At 38.6% G+C, this 23,433-nt stretch overlaps 1 protein-coding gene across 2 annotated transcripts in view; it reads right to left on the bottom strand.

Annotated features, from left to right (window-relative positions):
• Nucleotides 1-23,433, bottom strand: part of EDIL3 (EGF like repeats and discoidin domains 3) — a gene marked incomplete at both ends in the record, with an annotated part of 432,654 nt that overhangs the window by 221,598 nt on the left and 187,623 nt on the right. For both annotated transcript variants that reach the window (XM_079703476.1, XM_079703477.1), the window contains one exon: nt 12,817-12,945. In XM_079703476.1, coding sequence (XP_079559602.1) covers nt 12,817-12,945 — 129 coding nt within the window. The remainder of the gene's footprint in view (nt 1-12,816; nt 12,946-23,433) is intronic.

The following is a 23,433-nucleotide window of genomic DNA, read 5'->3' as shown; positions in this document are numbered from 1 at the left end:
CTGAGAGGCCTGGGAAGTTTGGATTACATGCAACAAATTTCTTTTCTTAAACTGTATTTGTGGTACCATTTCTATTCCTGGAGAGATCCTTTATGAAATCATGAGTGAATCAGTTCTAGAAGGTCAAGCCTATTAGTATAAATACACCACCCTCATGAGTCTAACCTTTCTGGTAAATTTTAACATATTTTTTTCAGAACTTATGGTTTCCTGACAATCAGATTTCTTTTAATAAGTAACAGGGAAAAAAATGATATTTAACTGTCATTTAAAGTAGCAATTTTCAAATATTTTGAGTTTCACAATATCTGAATATTTCATTGCAAAAAATCACAGACTGTGTCTATATTTGAATAGTGTTTCTGTGTAAATATCTAGTACATAGCTGTGCCAGGACAGTGCTCTTTGTGAGACTCCTGAAAAGAGTGAAAACAAGAAAATGAAAATGCCTTGGAATGCTGACTGTTGCAGATAGATTAAGGGATAACATATTTTAAGAACAGTAAGCTAATATCTTCCTCTGGCTTGATTCTTTCAATCAGTTGAGGGTTCTTGCTGTAAGATGATTTCCGTTATATTAAGTAAAGCTTGAATGACAAAATTCAATAAGTTTGCCTGATTATACATTTAGTGTGGAGTTATATTTGTGTATCCTAAGCTTCATTCTCTGTGAGTATTTCTCTGTTTGGTATCTTTAAGACATAGTAATTCCTGGCAGTATAGTTCTAGAACACTGATTCCCAGCCTTGGCTGCACATTAGAATCATCTGGGGAGGTTTTAAAACTCCTAATGCCTAGGCCATACCCCAGACCAATTAAATCAGAATCTCTGGGGTGGAAGCCAGGCATTAGTAGTTTTCATAAGTCTCCAGGTGATTCTAATATGCAACCAAAGTGAGAACCGGTGTTCTAGAATTGTTTATGTCAGTTTTACTAGGGTAATTGTTAATAGGCAGACCTGGGTCCAAAATTACTTCTATTGAATTAGAATCTCTACAGATGAGCAAGACGAATCTGAATATTTATCTGTACTCCCAGATGATTCATATGCACACCAAGTTCGAGAACCTTTGGCTTATAGAGTTAAGGGGTCTAACATTGACCTGCAAAGTCCTCAGCGAACAGAAAACTCTGAATTCTCTATCTACAGTCAGAAACCTTTTGAGGTTGGAGGCAAGTCTATTTTGGAAGTCTCTTTAGAGGTCTTCTTTTAGCCACTGTGGTTATATAGCTTGCAGGCGTCAGTAATAACTCCAGGTTGTTTCCACACAGTTTTGAAGTGAATACTTTATTAGGACAAATTTATCCTCTAGTGGGAAAGCTAAAATAAAGAGGCCATCAAGCTAAAATTAGAAAGAGTAATTTAACAAAATAATAATTACCTCTTAGAATTAAGGATGTAAGAGAGGAATTCTTAGAGAAAAGCATAACGTTCCAAATTAGGCTTCCCTCCCTGCCCTACAACTCATTTTTTCGAAAAAAAAAATTACAATTAAAAATTTTTTTAAGAGAAGGGAAAAATTAAACACCAATAGGAATCCCCATTATATTTTAAAATATTCATCCATTAGGAATTTGTTACCCTTTAGGATATGTAAAGTATGTTCTAAAATGTTTCATCTTATTCTAACAAATATCCTATTTATGGAAGCAGGGCAAAGGATTATTAATTCTACTTTTTATAGACATATTATTCCCAGCACATAATACAGTGTGAAGTTCTCAGTGTTTATTGAATTGAATTGAATCATTAGATGAAAAAGCTGAATCAAAGAACCATTAAATACTAACCAAGTCTTCATCAATTGATCAAGATAGAACTGCATCAAAAATCCAAGCCTGATCCAGAATTCTTTCCCTAAAAGCAAGTTTACTCCCGTATAATTTGGAAATTAAAGGTCATTCTTTTAGCCAGTAGTCCTCAAGCTTGGTGCACCTAAGGACCATATAGAAGCTTTTAACTACAACCAGGGTATCAAGCAAAGGTTGTGATTCAATAGGGCTGAGGTGGAACCAGATTCTAACAAGCATCACCTATCAGAAAACACATGTAACTGCAAAATATGTAATTAATCCAATTAACAGTGATTGTCAAAACAGCAAATACCATTGGCTAACTCAGAAAAGTGAAACATGTAATTTAAAAAAGTAAAATGACACATGTCCCCAATAAATATTTGTTGAATGTTTGAATCCATTAGTTAATAGTATAAAATTAACACCAAACTGGTTTACAACATTTAGCATAATATACAAAGAGGAAAATTTTAGATTCTGTCATTTTTCTGGCGAACTTTCTCAGTTTGAACTTTTTGGCCAACCCAATAAAAGGAATTGAAGGTTGCAGAGCTGTGCACAGGTAGGGAGAATGCACAGAATGCCTTCAGTAGTAAGATAGGCAAAGAATTCTGAGAATGAAGAAACAGTCCTTCCCTAAGGCATTAGATTTGTAACTAGGCAACAAATAAAATATGATTACTTCTAGCCAGCCCAAAATGCAGCTCCCACCAGAAAAGTGCTTGCTTAAAAATGCCTTTCAGGAGTTCCGGGTAAGATGGCGGAAGAGTAAGACGCGGAGATCACCTTCCTCCCCACGCATACACCAGAAATACAGCTACACGGGGAACAACTCCTACAGAACACCTACTGAACGCTGGCAGAAGACCCCAGACCTCCCAAAAGGCAAGAAACTCCCCACATACCTGGGTAGGGCAAAGCGGAGAGATTCCCGCACAGAGGATCGGTGCCAACCGGCACTCACCAGCCCGAGAGGCTTGTCTGCTCGCCCGCCGGGGCGGGCGGCGCTGGAAGCTGAGGCTCGGGCTTCGGTCAGAGCGCAGGGAGAGGACTGGGGATGGCGGCGAGAACTCAGCCTGAAGAGGGCTAATGTGCCACAGCTAGCCGGGAGGGAGTCCGGGAAAACTCTGGAGCTGCCGAAGAGGCAAGAGACTTTTTCTTCCCTCTTGGTTTCCTGGTGCGCGAGGAGAGGGGATTAAGAGCGCTGCTTAAAGGGGCTCCACAGACGGGCGCAAGTCGCGGCTGAAAGCGCGGAGCCCAGAGACGGGCGTGGGACGCTGGGGCTGCTGCTGCCGCCGCCAAGAGGCCTGTGTGCGAGCGCAGGTCACTGTCCACACCGCCCTTCCGGGAGCCTGTGCAGCCCGCCACTGCCGGGGTCCCGGGATCCAGGGGCGGCTTCCCTGGGAGAACGCACGGTGCGCCTCGGGCTAGTGCAACGTCACGCCAACCTCTGCCGCTGCAGGCTCGCCCCGCACTCCGTGCCCCTCCCTCCCGCCCAGCCTGAGGGAGCCAGAGTCCCCGAAGAGGCTGCTCCTTTAACCCTGTCCTGTCTGAGCGAAGAACAGACGCCCTCCGGCGACCTATACGCAGAGGCGGGGCCAAATCCAAAGCTGAGACCCAGGAGCTGTGAGAACACAGAAGAGAAAGGGAAACCTCTCCCAGCAGCCTCAGAAGCAGCGGATTAAAGCTCCACAATCAACTTGATGTACCCTGCATCTGTGGAATACATGAATAGACAACAAATCATCCCAAATTGAGGAGCCACGAGTCAGGGCTGTGCCTCTGAGGTGGGAGAGCCAACTTCAGGACACTGCTCCACAAGAGACCTCCCAGCTCCACATAATATCAAATGGCGAAAATCTTCCAGAGATCTCCATCTCAACACCAGCACCCAGCTTCACTCAACGACCAGCAAGCTACAGTGCTGGACACCCTATGCCAAACAACTAGCAAGACAGGAACACAACGCCACCCATTAGCAGAGAGGTGGCCTAAAATCATAAAAAGTCCGCAGACACCCCAAAACACACCACCAGACGTGGACCTGCCCAACAGAAAGACAAGATCGAGCCTCATCCACCAGAACACAGGCACTAGTCCCCTCCACCAGGAAGCCTACACAACCCACTAAACCAACCTTAGCCACTGGGGACAGACACCAAAAACAATGGGAACTACGAACCTGCAGCCTGCAAAAAGGAGACCCCAAACACAGTAACATAAGCAAAATGAGAAGACACAAAAACACACAGCAGGAGAAGGAGCAAGATAAAAACCCACCAGACCTAACAAATGAAGAGGTAATAGGCAGTCTACCTGAAAAAGAATTCAGAATAATGATGGTAAAGATGATCCAAGATTCTATTTCCAAGATCCAAAATCCTGGAAATAGACAAAATGCAAGAAACAGTTAACAAGGACCTAGAAGAACTAAAGATGAATCAAGCATCAATTAAAAACACAATAAATGAAATAAAAAATACTCTAGATGGGATCAATAGCAGAATAACTGAGGCAGAAGAACGGATAAGTGAGGTGGAAGATAAAATAGTGGAAATAACTGATGCAGAGCAAAATAAAGAAAAAAGAATGAAAAGAACAGAGGACAGTCTCAGAGACATCTGGGACAACATTAAACACACCAGCATTCGAATTATAGGGGTTCCAGAAGAAGAAGAGAAAAAGAAAGGGACTGAGAAAATATTTGAAGAGATTATAGTTGAAAACTTCCCTAATATGGGAAAGGAAATAGTTAATCAAGTCCAGGAGGCACAGAGAGTCCCATACAGAATAAATCCAAGGAGAAATACGCCAAGACACATATTAATCAAACTCAAAAATTAAACACAAAGAAATCATATTAAAAGCAGCAAGGGAAAAACAACAAATAACACACAAGGGAATCCCCATCAGGATAACAGCTGATCTCTCAGCAGAAACTCTACAAGCCAGAAGGGAGTGGCAGGACATAATTAAAGTGATGAAGGAGAAAAACCTGCAACCAAGATTACTCTACCCAGCAAGGATCTCATTCAGATTTGATGGAGAAATTAAAACCTTTACAGACAAGCAAAAGCTGAGAGAGTTCAGCGCCACCAAACCAGCTTTACAACAAATGCTAAAGGAACTTCTCTAGGCAAGAAACACAACAGAAGGAAAAGACCTACAATAATGAACCCAAAACAATTAAGAAAATGGGAATAGGAACATACATATCGATAATTACCTTAAATGCAAATGGACTAAATGCTCCCACCAAAAGACACAGATTGGCTGAATGGATACAAAAACAAGACCCATATATATGCTGTCTACAAGAGACCCACTTCAGACCTAGAGACACATACAGACAAAGTAAGGGGATGGAAAAAGATATTCCATGCAAATGGAAACCAAAAGAAAGCTGGAGTAGCAATTCTCATATCAGACAAAATAGACTTTAAAATAAAGACTACTAGAAGAGACAAAGAAGGACACTACATAATGATCAAGGGATCGATCCAAGAAGAAGATATAACAATTGTAAATATTTATGCACCCAACATAGGAGCACCTCAATACATAAGGCAAATACTAACAGCCATAAAAGGAGAAATCGACAGTAACACAATCATAGTAGGGGACTTTAACACCCCACTTTCACCAATGGACAGATCATCCAAAATTAAAATAAATAAGGAAACACAAGCTTTAAAGGATACATTAAACAAGATGGGCTTAATTGATATTTATAGGACATTCCATCCAAAAACAACAGAATACACATTTTTCTCAAGTGCTCATGGAACATTCTCCAGGATAGACCATATCTTGGGTCACAAATCAAGCCTTGGTAAATTTAAGAAAATTGAAATTGTATCAAGTATCTTTTCTGACCACAATGCTATGAGACTAGATATCAATTACAGGAAAAGAGCTGTAAAAAATACAAACACATGGAGGCTAAACAACACACTACTTAATAACGAAGTGATCACTGAAGAAATCAAAGAGGAAATTTAAAAATACCTAGAAACAAATGACAATGGAGAAACGACAACCCAAAACCTATGGGATGCAGCAAAAGCAGTTCTAAGAGGGAAGTTTATAGCAATACAATCCCACCTTAAGAAACAGGAAACATCTCGAATAAACAACCTAACCTTGCACCTAAAGCCATTAGAGAAAGAAGAACAAAAACATCCCAAAGTTAGCAGAAGGAAAGAAATCATAAAAATCAGATCAGAAATAAATGAAAAAGAAATGAAGGAAACAATAGCAAAGATCAATAAAACTAAAAGCTGGTTCTTTGAGAAGATAAACAAAATTGATAAACCATTAGCCAGACTCATCAAGAAACAAAGGGAGAAGACTCAAATCAATAGAATTAGAAATGAAAAAGGAGAAGTAACAACTGACACTGCAGAAATACAAAAGATCATGAGAGATTACTACAAGCAACTCTATGCCAATAAAATGGACAACCTGGAAAAAATGGACAAATTCTTAGAAATGCACAACCTGCCAAGAATGAATCAGGAAGAAATAGAAAATATGAACAGACCAATCACAAGCACTGAAATTGAAACTGTGATAAAAAATCTTCCAACAAACAAAAGCCCAGGACCAGATGGCTTCACAGGCGAATTCTATCATGCATTTAGAGAAGAGCTAACACCTATCCTTCTCAAACTCTTCCAAAATATAGCAGAGGGAGGAACACTCCCAAACTCATTCTACGAGGCCACCATCACCTTGATACCAAAACCAGACAAGGATGTCACAAAGAAAGAAAACTACAGGCCAATATCACTGATGAACATAGATGCAAAAATCCTCAACAAAATACTAGCAAACAGAATCCAACAGCACATTAAAAGGATCATACACCATGATCAAGTGGGGTTTATTCCAGGAATGCAAGGATTCTTCAATATACGCAAATCAATCAACGTGATACACCATATTAACAAATTGAAGGAGAAAAACCATATGATCATCTCAATAGATGCAGAGAAAGCTTTCGACAAAATTCAACACCCATTTATGATAAAAACCCTGCAGAAAGTAGGCATAGAGGGAACTTTCCTCAACATAATAAAGGCCATATATGACAAACCCACAGCCAGCATCGTCCTCAATGGTGAAAAACTGAAACCATTTCCACTAAGATCAGGAACAAAACAAGGTTGCCCACTCTCACCACTCTTATTCAACATAGTTTTGGAAGTTTTAGCCACAGCAATCAGAGAAGAAAAGGAAATAAAAGGAATCCAAATCGGAAAAGAAGAAGTAAAGCTGTCACTGTTTGCAGATGACATGTACTATACATAGAGAATCCTAAAGATGCTACCAGAAAACTACTAGAGCTAATCGATGAATTTGGTAAAGTTGCAGGATACAAAATTAATGCACAGAAATCTCTGGCATTCCTATATACTAATGATGAAAAATCTGAAAGTGAAATCAAGGAAACACTCCCATTTACCATTGCAACAAAAAGAATAAAATATCTAGGAATAAACCTACCTAAGGAGACAAAAGACCTGTATGCAGAAAATTATAAGACACTGATGAAAGTAATTAAAGATGATACAAATAGATGGAGAGATTTACCATGTTCTTGGATTGGAAGAATCAACATTGTGAAAATGACTCTACTACCCAAAGCAATCTATAGATTCAATGCAATCCCTATCAAACTACCACTGGCATTTTTCACAGAACTAGAACAAAAAATTTCACAATTTGTATGGAAACACAAAAGACCCCGAATAGCCAAAGCAATCTTGAGAACGAAAAATGGAGCTGGAGGAATCAGGCTCCCTGACTTCAGACTATACTACAAAGCTACAGTAATCAAGACAGTATGGTACTGGCACAAAAACAGAAATATAGATCAATGGAACAGGATAGAAAGCCCAGAGATAAACCCACGGACATATGGTCACCTTATCTTTGATAAAGGAGGCAGGAATGTACAGTGGAGAAAGGACAGTCTCCTCAATAAGTGGTGCTCAGAAAACTGGATAGGGACATGTAAAAGTATGAGATTGGATCACTCCCTAACACCATACACAAAAATAAGCTCAAAATGGATTAAAGACCTAAATGTAAGGCCAGACACTATCAAACTCTTAGAGGAAAACATAGGCAGAACACTCTATTACATAAATCACAGCAAGATCCTTTTTGACCCACCTCCTAGAGAAATGGAAATAAAGACAAAAATAAACACATGGGACCTAATGAAACTTCAAAGCTTTTGCACAGCAAAGGAAACCATAAACAAGACCAAAAGACAACCCTCAGAATGGGAGAAAATATTTGCAAATGAAGCAACGGACAAAGGATTAATCTCCAAAATTTATAAGCAGCTCATGCAGCTCAATAACAAAAAAACAAACAACCCAATCCAAAAATGGGCAGAAGACCTAAATAGACATTTCTCCACAGAAGATATACAGACTGCCAACAAACACATGAAAGGATGCTCAACATCTTTACTCATTAGAGAAATGCAAATGAAAACTACAATGAGATATCATCTCACACCAGTCAGAATGGCCATCATCAAGAAATCTAGAAACAATAAATGCTGGAGAGGGTGTGGAGAAAAGGGAACACTCTTGCACTGCTGGTGGGAATATGAATTGGTACAGCCACTATGGAGAACGGTATGGAGGTTCCTTAAAAAACTACAAATAGAACTACCATATGACCCAGCAATCCCACTACTGGGCATATACCCTGAGAAAACCATAATTCAAAAAGAGACATGTACCAAAATGTTCATAGCAGCCCTATTTACAATAGCCCAGAGATGGAAACAACCTAAGTGTCCATCATCGGATGAATGGGTAAAGAAGATGTGGCACATATATACAATGGAATATTACTCAGCCATAAAAAGAAATGAAATTGAGCTATTTGTAATGAGGTGGATGGACCTAGAGTCTGTCATACAGAGTGAAGTAAGTCAGAAAGAGAAAGACAAATACTGTATGCTGACACATATATATGGAATTTAAGAAAAAAAATGTCATGAAGAACATAGGGGTAAGACAGGAATAAAGAGACAGACCTACTAGAGAACAGACTTGAGGATGTGGGGAGGGGGAAGGGTAAGCTGTGACAAAGTGAAAGAGCAGCATGGACATATATACACTACCATATGTAAGGTAGATAGCTAGTGGGAAGCAGACGCATAGCACAGGGCAATCAGCTCGGTGCTTTGTGAGCGCCTGGAGGGGCGGGATAGGGAGGGTGGGAGGGAGACGCAAAAGGGAGGGGATATGGGAACATATGTCTATGTATAACTGATTAAATCTGTTATAAAGCAAAAAAAAAAAAATGCCTTTCAGAAGTCTAACCTCTAGACAATTTTGGTGTTCAACTCATCTTATAATTTACATCTTATAATTAACACACACATGTATGTGTATATATACATATATGTACATATACATATATACCCATTATTACATATATATGTATATGATACACACTAATGTATGGTATTTTAAGAACATGTATAATTTGATAATTCTATATAAAAGTCAATACTGATCATTATTAGTTATAAAGTTAAAACCTCATGCTATTTTAATTACCAAAAAAGCATTTGTAATGGCTAAAATCCAAAATACTGACAATAACCAATGCTTGTGAGAATAGGAAACTCTCATTCTTTGCTGACAAGTATGCAAAATGGTACAGCCACTGTGGAAGGCAGTTTGGCAGTTTCTGACAAAACTAAATGTACTGTTACCATAAGAATTACACTCTTAGGTATTTACTCAAATGGGTTGAAAACTTATGTCCACACAAAAACCTGCACATGAAGTTTTATAGCAACTTTATTCATAATTGCCAAAAATAGAAGCAACTAAGACGTTCTTTAATAGGTGAACGAATGAACACACTGAAGTACATCCATAAAGTGGAATATTATTCAGTGGTTAAAAGCAAAAGGAGCTATCAAGTCACAAAAAGACATGGAGGAAACTTAAATACATACTGCTAAGTGAAAGAAGTTACTCTGAAAAGTCTACATAGTATATGATTCCAGCTACATACTGTAGGATTCCAACTGTATGACATTCTGGAAAAGGCAAAACCACAGAGACAGTAAAAAAAAAAAAAAAAAAATCAGTGGTTGCCATGGGTTGGGAGTAGGGAGGGAGGGATGAACAGGCAGAGCACAGATTTTTAGGTTAGTGAAACTATTTTGTATGAGGCTTTGGTGGACACATGCTATTACGCATTTTTCAAAATCCATAGAACTGTACAGTACAAACAGTAAACCCTAATGTAAACTATGGACTTTACTTAATAATAATACATTAATATCAGTTCATCAACTATAACAAATATACCCGATTAATGCAAGAAGTTAAGAAGAGAGAAGACTAAGGAAGGGGGATATATGGGAACTCTCTGTACTCTCTCCTCAATTTTTCTGTAAACCTAAAACTGTTCTCAAAACCAAAACCTAATTAAAAAAAAAAAACATATGTAGGTAATATTAATGCTAGCACTGGAAACATTTTTTCTAATTTGTAACATACTGATAAAATAGTTGTTAAACTAAACCTATTAACTATGTATTTGTCACTCCTATATCATGAAACATAAAATTCTTTAACTATTTAGCATATTCCAAAAGATATTTAATTCACATTCTGTCATATAGAACTAAATTAATAAGCCCTGCTATAATTGGATGTCTGAAGAATTTTTTTCAATTCTTTTCCCAAATAAAATGTTCATATCATATTGGTTCATCTCTGATTTTCACTATAGTTTTTATTAGCAAAAAATAATAAATATTTTTCCTATAATTCATTGTTATGTAACTGAATGCAGAAGTTGCTACCTTAACCTATGAGATGACTAGTTCTAGCTACTGAAAGCCTTGTGCAATTTTTCTCAAACTTCGATATGTGTGGGAGTCAACTGGGGATCATTTTAAAAAACAGATTCTGATTTAATTGGTTTGAGGTGGCACCTGGTAATCTGCATTTCCAACAAGCTTCCAGGTAATGCTGATGCAGGACTACACTTTGAGTAGCAAGGTTCTAGAGTATATCTAGGCTATAAGATAATTACCATTGTGAAACACAAACCCAAATCCCTAGCAATTCTTGCAAGGGACTAAACAGCTGCTGTTTTTGGTTCTCCCTCCCGGAAAAGCTCTTAGGGCTTCTGGCACTTCTAAATTTGCTTTCCCAATATATAATCCTTTTCAATTTTATCTGTAAAGAGGAAGACCTGATAACCTTTGTGCAGTAAGCAAGCTACCCATTTAGTCATAATACTCTCCTAGCTTGTATGAGCCAGACATCATTTATTTCTAGTTCAATTCCTCTGTTTATATGTCTTCAAGCACAGAAAGGTCAAGTGACTGGCTCAGGGTCACTTATCCAATAACTTAGAGGTCAGGTCTCAAATCCAGGTCTCTGATTTCAAATCCAATCCCTTTCCCTCATTCTCTGCTGCTTCTAATAGTGATGTACTTCAGAGAAGAGGGACCAGTTTGTTTAGACCACAAAATCCCAGTTCTAAATTGAATCCCTCAGCCTCCAGCTTCCCATAAACCTTAAACATAGGTTTAAGGTGTTATAGAACCTGAGTCTTGAAGGAGGAATAGGATATTGATCAGAGGGAGGGGAATAGGGGAATGGCGAATGTCCTAGCATGAGTAATGAATATATAAGCCATGAATACTACAGAGATGATTAAGACTGTGATGTTAAGAATGAGTAAGGCAAAACTGGATATGTCAGACAGAGCCAGATTTCCAATCATCAGCAAAAAATGTACAGTGCATCCTGGCTCTGAGACTTTGAGAATATTGTGTACTTTCCTTGAGACCTGCAATGGCCAGGAATTTGTGGAATTTCTGTAGAAGCCTGTTAGAATACACATAATACAGCCTACTGTAATACCTACACTGATTGTAACTGTCTCTAAGGGCTCAGATCACCAACAAGGGACTGAGAAGCTCCTGATTTTCGTCAGGCTGAGTCCAAAGTCACCACAGCTGATTTTTCCTTATTGTAGCATCACTGCTCAGCCTTCACACATGAATATCTCAAAACATCTCTGGAAAGACAGAGATGGGAGCCCAGAATCTTGGCTGCCTTGACATTTACCTAACCACCTGAAGAGAATACTACTAACTTATTGGCAAAGCTTTGTGACATAGTGTCAGAGCAGCATCCAGAGGAAGACGGTCTGGCAACCCCACTTGAGTCCCCCAATCAAGGGCTGCTTGCATAGAGCACACACACTTACAGAGGAATCGTCTCTTGAAATGAGAATAGAATTTTCATAATGGGATGCTGTCCAGTGTTTAGTGGCAAGGACTGCACCCAAGGTCATATCATCCTAACTTTTTTTTTTCCTGTGCTGCAGGGCTCTAGGGTGGAGAGTGTAAGAGTATACAAAGGCAGACTTTTACTGTTAGAAATCCTTAGAAGGAGAGTAATGTTGAGTCATACTTCTAAGAAGAAATCATCACAAGTGGACATATTTTGTTTAACTTCAGGTTAAATAAGAACAAGCATAAAAGAGAGATATGCAGATAGCACACTTGTTGAACTTACAAAGATTTTCACACTAAAAATGCTGACATGTGTGAAGGAGGAAACTGGCTTATAGATAGGGCAGAGTGGGCAGTTTTCTTTTCTGGGTATCATCTCTGAACCTAATCAACAGAATAATGTCTAGGAAGCTTAAGAATGCAGCTTTAGGACAAATGTGAAAGAAAGAAACACATATCAGTTCAGTATAAAAGCAGCATTTTGCAAGTATGGCTGAACAACTATGAAAAGGGCCAACACGCCTGGGAGTATAGAAACACAGTCTAGGAGTCAGTGGGGAATGTGCTGTATTCAGTGGGAGAGAAGTAGCATTAGCCAATGTCCAGGGTTCTTTGCTGCTCAAAAATTCTATCATTCTACTACAAACAAGAATAATGACTTGTATATTTTGCAATCAATGATAGTAAAAGCACAGTGACTGTGGATGACTTACTGTGCTGACAGTGAATCCCATTAAATCCTCGGGGACATTTACAGACATAGCCTATGAATGTATCCCCTCGGTATGCTTCACTTATTTCACAGGTTCCTCCATTATGGCACGGATTAGGAGTGCAGGGACCTGAAAGATAGAAAAAGAATATTGCTGCATGATGCATATGCTTTAAAGTAGACATTGGGTCAACATTTTGCAATTAATAATTTTATAGAGGAAAGTGTTCTGGATATTAGCGCCATAGGAAATGTAGTAGTTGTGGGAGTTCTAGAGATCAATGGCCTGGGTTTGAATCCCGGTTTCATCACTTTCTAGCCATGTGGTCTTGGACGATTTATTTAACCTCTCCTTACCTCAGTCTCATCTTCTGCTGAATGCAATACTAATACAATCTACCACAAAGGGGGATGATAGAGATGAAAAGAATTCCTACAGGGCTTCCCTGGTGGCACAGTGGTTGAGAGTCTGCCTGCCAATGCAGGGGACACGGGTTCGAGCCCTGGTCTGGGAAGATCCCACATGCCGCGGAGCAACTGGGCCCGTGAGCCACAACTACTGAGCCTGCGCGTCTGGAGCCTGTGCTCCACAACAAGAGAGGCCGCGATAGTGAGAGGCCCGCGCACCGCGATGAAGAGTGGCTCGCACTTGCCGCAACTAGAGAAAGCCCTCGCACAGAAACAAAGACCCAACACAGCCAAAAATAAATAAATAAAATTTAAAAAAAAGAAAGAATTCATACATATAAAATACCCAGAACGGACACATATGAAACACTCAGAAAGTATTAGCACTAAGTAAAATATTGTTATTAAGGTCTCTGAATTATAACATCTCTTCTGCATGTTTAAAAAGTAATAGTGAATGGCAATTTCTAGAGTCACAAACACAGAAGAGTTTTTGTATCCTCCTGGTGAAAGTAGCATAAGCTTTAAGTGACTATAACCACATGGGTCAAGTGGAGTGGATAGCTGGTTGCAATAGTTTTTTCGACTATCTGTGAGCTTGTGGTGGGGCATACTTCGGGAAAACTACAATTTTTGCCAATGTATAGGAAGTAGCTCATCGAAAGTTGCAAATATAGAGAAGAGACGCTGAGAGTTATTTTTAAGCTTCGAGAAAGTAACTTCACCAGAGTGACTGGTACTATGAGAGTCAATAGGATTGTGGTGCTCCACCTCCCTTGGAGAGAACCAGCTGCTGGCACGGTGGAGGTGTAGAGCTGGGCCAGTCTTGCCTGACCCTGGGACTCCTCTACTGCACATTCTTTACTCTGGGGTGCCCCTTTGGTATGGCTGAGATTTTTTCAACTGGCATAGCATCCAAGGCTTTTTCTTTGCAATATTCCCTCATTCCTTTTCTCTCTTCAGAGTTGACAGGCTTGTGTCACAGTCTGAAGGCTCATCCTACCTACTCTTGCTCTCTCCCGTTTGTCCATCACAGTTATTCCGCTCCCCCCCCCCACAATAAACCTTTTGCACGTCTAATTCTGTCTTATATTGTTAGTTGGCCTCTTGGAAGATGCTAATTGACTCAGGGCAGAATCCAGATTAGAGTTTGTGAAGAAAAGTTGAAGGAAGAAAAAGTTCTCCCTGGGAGATGAAGAAAGGCTAAGCAAAATATATAGTATTCTCTAATTTTGCCCTTTTTTTTTTAATTGGAGCGACTAGAACACACTTATGTGAAACAAAAATCGCTGAAGAGAAAGTTAAGATGTACATACTAGAAAAGGCAAGCAAGAGTAATTAAACCAAGTGTCTGACTCTGTATGTAGAGATAAATTCCTGAGTCTGGAGGAAGATAAGAAGAAAAGTGAGTGGTTTCAGCAGAGACTAGAAAGTAAGTGAAAGTGTTGGCACAAGAATGGTGATAACCAGAGTCAGCTGGGTGGGGGAAAAGCTATTAAATAAGGGGTCCCCAACCCCTGGGCCATGGACCAGTACTGGTCCGCAGCCTGTTAGGAACCGGGCCGCACAGCAGAAGATGAGGGGCAGGCGAGCGAGCGAAGCTTCATCCGCCGCTCCGCATTGCTCCCTATCGCTCCCCATAGCTCCCCATCGCTTGCATTACCACCTGAACCATCCACCCTCCCCACCCCTGTACGTGGAAAAATTGTCTTCCATGAAACAGGTCCCTGGTGCCAAAAAGGTTGGGGAGTGCTGTATTAAAAGGTCGCAATAGTGAATGGCTACCCAAGTGTGGGTCAAAGCCATTTAATAACTTGATGAGAGAAAAGGAAGTTCACCATCATCACAAAGTTGACAACAGAAAGCACTCAGAGTTTGGGCAACGCTATCCTGCAAGACTTCATAATTCTATCATCTCCTCCAGTAGCTGTTTGACAGTTTCTTCCAGTTTAAAATTTCATGAAATTCAATGGTTGTAGAATCTAATAAAGATATTTATGAAATAGGCAACAATGTGGCAACTCTGGTGTCTAGATCCTCAATTCTTGGTAGGGCTGACTTTCAAAGAGTGAAAAGAAATCAATGTACCTGTGATTTTTCTTCGGATATCTTCATACCAATTAAAAACAATACATTTATTCAAGTAGGTAGTTTAGTGCTATGCAGTACTTGTCAATTAGACCAACTAACACCTGTCCTTGAGGTGGTATGTTGTAGATGTTTGAGACAGGAAGAAGGTGTTAACACCAGTGGTCATTTTTTTCCATCACGAAGAGATGCAAACCATGTTACAGAATCCCTCCGTCATTCTCTTCTTTCTCACTTTCTATTTCCTCCCTCCTCTCAAATTAATCAACATTAACGATGCCTGACAACTTACAAATTCCTTTCACATAAATAATCTCATTTATTCCTCCTAGCAACTAGATGACGTAGTTGTCCTTACCATTCTCTTTTACCTTTTTCAAAAACTTAAAGACAGAAAGATTAGATAATATTTCCCAAATGAACATCTACGAGTGATGCATTTAGGTCTCAAGCTAAGAATCTATGATCCTAAAACCTATATTCTTTACAGAATCAACCAACTGGGGAGGAGTGAAAGAAATAAAAGTGACATTAGAGGGTTGACTCATCAGTTCACTCAAAATAAGAAAATACATGACTTAGATTTTTTTATTAACTGATAACTGATAGCCATGCATATAATTGCCAAAAAGATATTAATAATTATAGCCTAAGAATTATATAATTTTGAACAAATAAGGAGCGTTTGAGATCACCTAATCCAATCTTTCAATTTTACAGACGAGGAAACAAGCCTAATAAGAATTCAGTGATTTCTCAAAAATAAAAACCAAAAACCTCAACTAATATGAGGAATGTTGAGTTTAAGGAATTCTCTCTAGTAGGAAAAAAGTTATTAAAACCAAAAATGATTAAGCTATTTCTGACCCCTCAAGAGAGTGATATTATTTATATCAGAAAGAAAATAAATATTTTCCATGTTCCCTTCTACTTTCAGAGCTGGGTGAGGGAGGGATAAAAAGCAAACAACTGAAATAGTAAGGCCTCTGCCAGTCCTTGGGAGCAGTTAAAGCTGTGATTATGAGGAAAGTGGTCAATGGAAGTCACTTGGAAGAACAAGGAGCAAATATGAGCCTGGAATAGATGACTCTGTTTACTCATGCTTCCTGCATCTCTGGAAAAGTAGAACTTGGCTAGAAGCTGAGGATGAGTTAGTGGCTCTGCCTTATAGAAGGAAGAACTTAGGAATGAATGGGGACAACCCAGGAGGGGAGACCCCACAAGCAGAGATGGAAGTAAATTTCAGGGAGCGAGGAGGGTCAAGCAGTATGCTGTGAGGCTGTAATATGGGAAGAAAAGTAGCTGGTAGGAAACTGTGATGTCTAAAATTCAGGTTTAAGTTGTTGGCACTGCTGCAATGTGACCTGTCTCTGCTGGACTATCCAAATCGACAGTCAGACCTGTGTGTGGTATTGGGGGAAATCAAGGGGAAAGAGCTGTGCTATTCATCTGGCTCCTCCTGGCAGAAGGGAAGAAGTGTTGCAGGACATGACGCCTGAGGGACTCAAGAATCCAATGGATACAGGAACCTGAAGACCGAGCTGACAGAGGTATCTAGTCCTAGACACTCTAGATATTTCCTGAGGGCACAGGCAAAGTCTGCCCAGCAATCTTGGTGCAGCCTCTGAGATTCCCCAAAGATATGAGCTAGAGAGTTGGAGCTCATTTTATTTATACCCCCAAAGACATCATGACCTCAGCTGACATCTGGGTTTCAGAAAAAGATTATCTGTTACAAAGGTTGTAGCTGCTGTTATTTTTCCTACTCTAAGAAATTCAATGATTTTCATTTACAGGGCGAGGATGAGGTAAGGCAAATGGGGCAAGGATTTAACCTTTCTAGAGTGCTTTATATGCTAAGCAACATGAAATACATAGTATTCTTTATGATGCTCTGTATCTTTGTTCTACAGGCAAGAAAACAGGTTTGAGCAGAGAGGTTAAGTAACATGTGTAACTGCAAAAGCCAAGATTTTCTTTAACACATTCTGCCCGACTACAAACCCAAGCCCTTTCCATTAAACCACACTTCCTGCCCTGTTGAAGATCTGTAGATTAATATGTTAATCTTGACAGATGCCTACAGAATCAGCATGCACTCACTAAGCACATTCCTATAAATAATATAGGACTCCAAAGGCTTCCTAAGTGGAAATATTTCAGAGTATTTTCAGCAAATGGGTCAGTGTGTTAGATATTATGAATATAGAGAGGCTCTGCTATGCTAACAGTACTCCACTTCAGCTATGTTTGAAATCAACTGTCAAACGCATTTCCCCCTATTATTTTGCAATAATATATTTGGTATGTGTATACTGTTGCTTATACTGTGAAGATAAGAAGTTGACCCTGCCCAACATACAGATTTTTTTTTTTGTCCCTAATAATTATACCATGAAACTGATGTTATATGCCTTGTATACATTCTTTTGGAGAACTCACGGTAGAGTGTTGAAATGACTGGTTACCTGATACTTTTCTCCATTAGACTCTTAATTCTCTGCGGTAAGAGTCATGGTCAGCACACAGTAGGTTTCTGATAAATTTTTAATAAACAACGATATGGGACTAATGAGTGATAACCATCATATCTTTTGCGGGGACCCCATTAAAGCTTACAAGGTTTATAAGCTATACATATCTTTTGGCATTTCAACTGGTAATTAATTACGATACTTTCTGTAACTTTTCTAAACCTTTTAAGGTTCAAGTCCTTTAAATTCATAATTAGTTTCCAATATTTTTTGTCTCTAATGCGGTTTAAGCTCCTAGAGTATTACATTTGTAATATTATTATAACTGTAAATAACAGATCATTAGAATGTAAACTTTTGCCTAATTATTATACCTGTATCCTAATTCTTTGGCAAATATATGATCAAGAAAAATTTAACATCATATAATCTGATTAATAGTGTTTTAGTCTCCTAATTTAATAATTCCTGTATAAAGAAAGACATTCACTTAAAACATTAGCAAAAAGAAATAATGAGAAAACAACTTAGTACATAAAGATAAGATAACAAATGTAGCCCAAGTTCTCAACTCACAAAATTTTCTTGGTAGCCAAAAAATTTTATGTTTGATGTTAAATAATGAAAATTAAAATATGTATCAAGAGTTTCCAGGTTTCTTTCCCCAGATGATAAGTGAGCTGGTCATCTGAGAATTTGACAGCCTAGGAAACTCTTGTGTTTTTAAGTTTTCCCCCACATCCAATAATCTTCTCTATTTTGATACTGAAAGTAAGTAGGTATTATTTTAAGGTCTTGGCACACTGAAAAATAATAACGATCACCTATAGCATATACCATTGCTTGTACTGTGAGAATAAGAAAGAAACTGACCCTGACCTTGCTCAACGTAGAGGTGTTGTTAATTTGTTTTTTCCAGTTAAGCTTAAATAACATCTATTCATTAGGCATCTATTATGTGCTGAGTTCTGCTAGTAATTTGTGATAAATGTTTTGAATGGAATTGTCAGCAGCTGGATGAGGACGCTAACAACAAAAGAAAATACTTAGTGATCCAGTTTATGTATCTCATTTTTTAAACGTAATTTTAATGGCTATCTTTCACTGCAAATATACTATGCTCAGTATTAACATTTTTTAATTTATGTAATGGTTTCTGAAAATTTAATTCTAGAATTTCCTTAGTGATAATCATATTAACAAATGTTTGTAATATGGCCACATTCTTAACTTTTGCTGCCAAAACTTTGGAATATTTAGGACACCTCATATATTTTTTTGTAACACGTCAGTGCTAATCTATAACTTATACATCGCTTTGAAAACAATTTAAAAGCAGAGCAAAATTTGAAATCCAAGTAGTGTTACTGAACCACTCAGAGCTTGTAAAAACGAGGGCCATCTCAATTCATTTCCATTTCAAAAGTCTGCTTCTTTTTGTATTACAGGTGTACAGAAGAAGTATACACAATGGTGGTTATGAGCTTCAGTTCTGATTAGTATTCATAGAAGTCGAAATTATCTGATTAGACAACACTTGGTAATGTCATTCATTTTTTTTTTTTTTTTTTTTTTTTTTTTTTTTTTTTTTGCGGTACGCGGGCCTCTCACCGTTGTGGCCCCTGCCATTGCGGAGCACAGGCTCTGGACGCGCAGGCTCAGCGGCCATGGCTCACGGGCCCAGCCGCTCCACGGCATGTGGGATCTTCCCGGACCGGGGCACGAACCTGCGTCCCCTGCATCGGCAGGCAGACTCTCAACCACTGCGCCACCAGGGAAGCCCGGTAATGTCATTCTTAATGAAGGTATAAGCAGACTTGCAAGATACCAGAGGTTTCAGGGAGTTTTAAAATCGATAACGCTGTAATACTTTTGTAGGTAATCTTTAAGTAGCTCCTAACACAATGGGGGCAGCATATGATCAATATTAATGAACAACTGAAGTCAACAACATGCTTTTCAGGCATTTTTATGCAATTTCATATAAATATGTCAACAAGATTAATTGCTCACAAAAGCAATAGATCTGTATATGGTTTGCTGCTTTTCTGCATCTACCTTCTCACAATTCCAACAGTAGAGAGTTGAAGTGATTTCTATATGTGTAACATGGTTAGCTTTTCACACATTTAGAGACTATGCCCCACATCATGAATTCCTCATGGTGTGTAAGCAGATTATTAGAAAGTAAATAGGTTAACACTGTCCTGTGACAATGTGTACACAGACCTGGTCAATTTTACAAATTACACTCTCAAAACATTGGCACTTAGATATTAAAAATAAATGTACATTTTAGATTATGTAATAAGGAAATGCCAGTAAGACTATTGCAAGAGCTTAGTTTCACTAGTTGTTTTAGTAATGCAAGCAAATAGGAAGAGTTATGACCCAAAAGTTCACTCCAAACTCTCATCTTAAAAACACGTTAAAATTCTATCATAGTGTTGCTTTTATATTTAATAAGGTTTGAACATTTTGGCAGTTGCCATTTTGAGCCATTGCCACTCTATTTTAAACTAGTTGAAAAAGAAGGAGTTATTCTGGGAATGTTTACATGATTGAAACTTTCATTCCATTTTTAACACTAGTTGATCCTCTTCCTCTTTTCTACTCCTCCTTTTTAAACATAAATTGTAAATTCAGCCATTTGAGGAAAAAACTCTCAATATTTTCTGGGTATTTTGTATATGTATAGAGAGGTAAACTATAAATAAACCTAAAACACTCCATTTAAGGGGAGAATCAGCAAATTTAACAAATTGTTCCTTAAATATAAAATACTTGAATACATTATGAAAACTGAAATCTGAGGCTAAAGAGAGATTTTTTTTTTAATACCTATTGAAAAACTTTCTCCTCGAGAATTAATGCTGGACTCTCTTCATATATAACTGTCTAGAGGAAGGCACTGAGATGACTAGTGGCTACAAAGGTGTTTAGGGTTCCTGTGTTAGTTTCCCAGGGCTGCTTTAACAAATTGCCACAAACCTGGTGGCTTCAAACAATAGAAATTTATTCGCTCACAGTTCTGTAGGCTAGAAGTCTGAAATCAAGGTGTGTCGGCAGGGCCATACTCCCTCTGAAGATGCTAGGGCAAAACCCTTCCTCATCTCTTCCAGCTTCTGGTGGCTCTTGGCGCTCCTTGGATTGTAGCAGCATAACTCCAATCCTTGCCTCCATCCGCACATGCCTTCTTTCCTGTGTTTCTCTGTGTTCTCTTCTCTTCTTACAAGTATACCAGTCATTGGATTCAGGGCCCACCATAGTCCAGAATAATTTCATCTCAAGATCCTTAATTACTTATACCTGCAAAGCCCTTGTGATGGGCTGAATTATGTTCCCCCCAAATTCATATGTTGAAGCCCTAACCTCTAATATCTCAAAATGTGACTGTATTTGGAGATACAGACTTTAAAGAGGCAATTAAGGTGACAGGAGGCCATAATATGGTCCCTAACCCAATCCAATCTCCCTTATAAGAAGAGGAAATTTGAACACACAAAAGAGATATCAGCGATGTTCCAATACCAGAGGAAAGGCCATGTGAGGACAAAGTGAGAGGGTAGCTATGGACAACCCAAGGAGAAAGGCCTCAGGCGAAACCAAACCTGCTGACACCTTGATCTTGCACTATGAGAACTGTGAGGAAATGCATTCTATTGTTTAAGCTACCCAGGCTGTGGTATTTTGTTTTGGCAGTCCCAGCAAACTAATACAGACCCTATTTCCAAATAAGGTCACATTCTGAGATTCCTAGTAGACAGGAATTTTGGACAGGTACTCTTCAATCCACTGTAGTCCCTAAGTAGTTGTTTCTTGTAGCAATGAAGCTGACTAAGGAAACCAGAGCCCTTGTCTATTCTTAGAGTTGGCTGACAAAGCACTCATATTTATCAACAATTAACACCTTAGCTAAAACTAATTTCACTTGGCTCTCATCACACAGAGTGGTAAAAAATTTGATGATTTTGGAGATCAGGAGAGCAGTTAAGTTTGGAGCAGTGCCTAGGAAGAGTGCAGAAGTGGCTATTTAGGTGCCATCAAGGAGTACCTGTCACTGCACGATTGAAGAAAATACTGAAGAAAGAATTAAGATTTCTTGGGGTTGATCTTTAGCCATTTACTCTAGTTTAGAGTTGGGCTTACCAATGGTAGTACGTTTTTTACGTAGTCAGCCAACACTCTGAGGAAAGCCATTATACACATTATTTGTATAAACACATGTAATCATTTGAGTGACAATAGTTGATATGTCCTCTTTTCCCAATAAATAGATATCTTATTAAATATTAGTATGACTTTTAAAAATTATTAACAAAATATAGCAAGAGGATCTATCATTTACAAAGTGATAACTATTACTATAGCTCCATCTTACATTTCTTCCTCTGTCCATTCATCCTGCACTGATGCCAAAATAAGCTTCCTAAACTGCCACGTCAGCTCAGAATGTTTTATTACTCAAACAGAAATCTGTCTCATTAGTCTGTAGTCACAATGCATATACATTTTTTTAGTCCTTCAAAACATACTGCCTGTTTTGGGACATCTTTTACCTAGCCAATAATATTTGCTTCATGATTGATTATGTGATATAATCATTAACAGAACAATATGTACAGAACACAAGACAAAAGACAATGTTGCCCTTTGATTTCCTTTCTAAAATAAAGGACGCTAATTCTATAGAAGCCTTTTATAAACTACTGAATGCTGTATAAATTAAGTAATTATTACTGTTGAAGCTAGTAACAGAAGACCCAAGTGCACCTTGAAATCTTGGGTCAATAGGATAAACATTTCTAAAATCTACAGGAAACATGGATATCTAAAGTATGGATCATCATGATAATCAATGTCATGTTTTCCTTTTTTTCAGATAACCATTAGAGTAAGAGAAGGGATTTCCTTGTGAAAATTCCTATGAAACTTTAGAAACCATAAATGCAATCCAATCTAATTGAACAAATGGGCATTCAATAATTTTTGATTAATCTAGGGGGGAAAAATCTCTTTCTGCTTCCAGTGATTGTAATAAGCCAGCTCTGGTTATTGCCAATAAATCATAAGAATTTCTCTCTAATTCCTTAAAAAGCCCTTTAAAATCAGGGAGCTGCTTCCAAACAGAACTCAGCAAATCACCTGTTTGAAAAGTACATCTGTCAGAACTCACATTGCATGCAATGCAAAATACAATTCGAGCTCCAGAATACACATCAGCAGGTGGTGCAAAGTGGTAAGATACCATTTAAGTTTGCCATTAGCTACCTCTTCTACATGTCAGTAGGATGGGACATGGAGTAAAGACAGAGGAGAGACCAATGTGTTTCTGTTATAAGCAAATATCTGAGCCCAGGTTTCAGGAGCATCAAGCAATCTCATTGTTTCGAACGGTGTCTCTAAGCAGCTACAAAATTTCCATGTTCTTCATCAATCTTCCTCTGACAGCTCATCTTTTTCAGGCTTCTACTGAACTTACCGCTTGTACTGCATGATTAGCATCTCACTGTATACTGCTTCCTTCTCTAATTATTTTATGGGTCTCTTTTGTCTCCCTGACGAGATTATAAACACTCATGCACAGGAACCCCTACTCCTTGTATTTTTTTTTATCCCCATATATGCTGATAAAGTGCTAGATACTC

This window comes from Hyperoodon ampullatus, assembly GCF_949752795.1.
Source record: "Hyperoodon ampullatus genome assembly, chromosome: 4".
Taxonomy (NCBI): Eukaryota; Metazoa; Chordata; class Mammalia; order Artiodactyla; family Ziphiidae; genus Hyperoodon; species Hyperoodon ampullatus.
The sequence above is the reverse complement of the archived record's forward strand: the minus strand, read 5'-3'. Positions and strand labels throughout refer to the sequence as shown.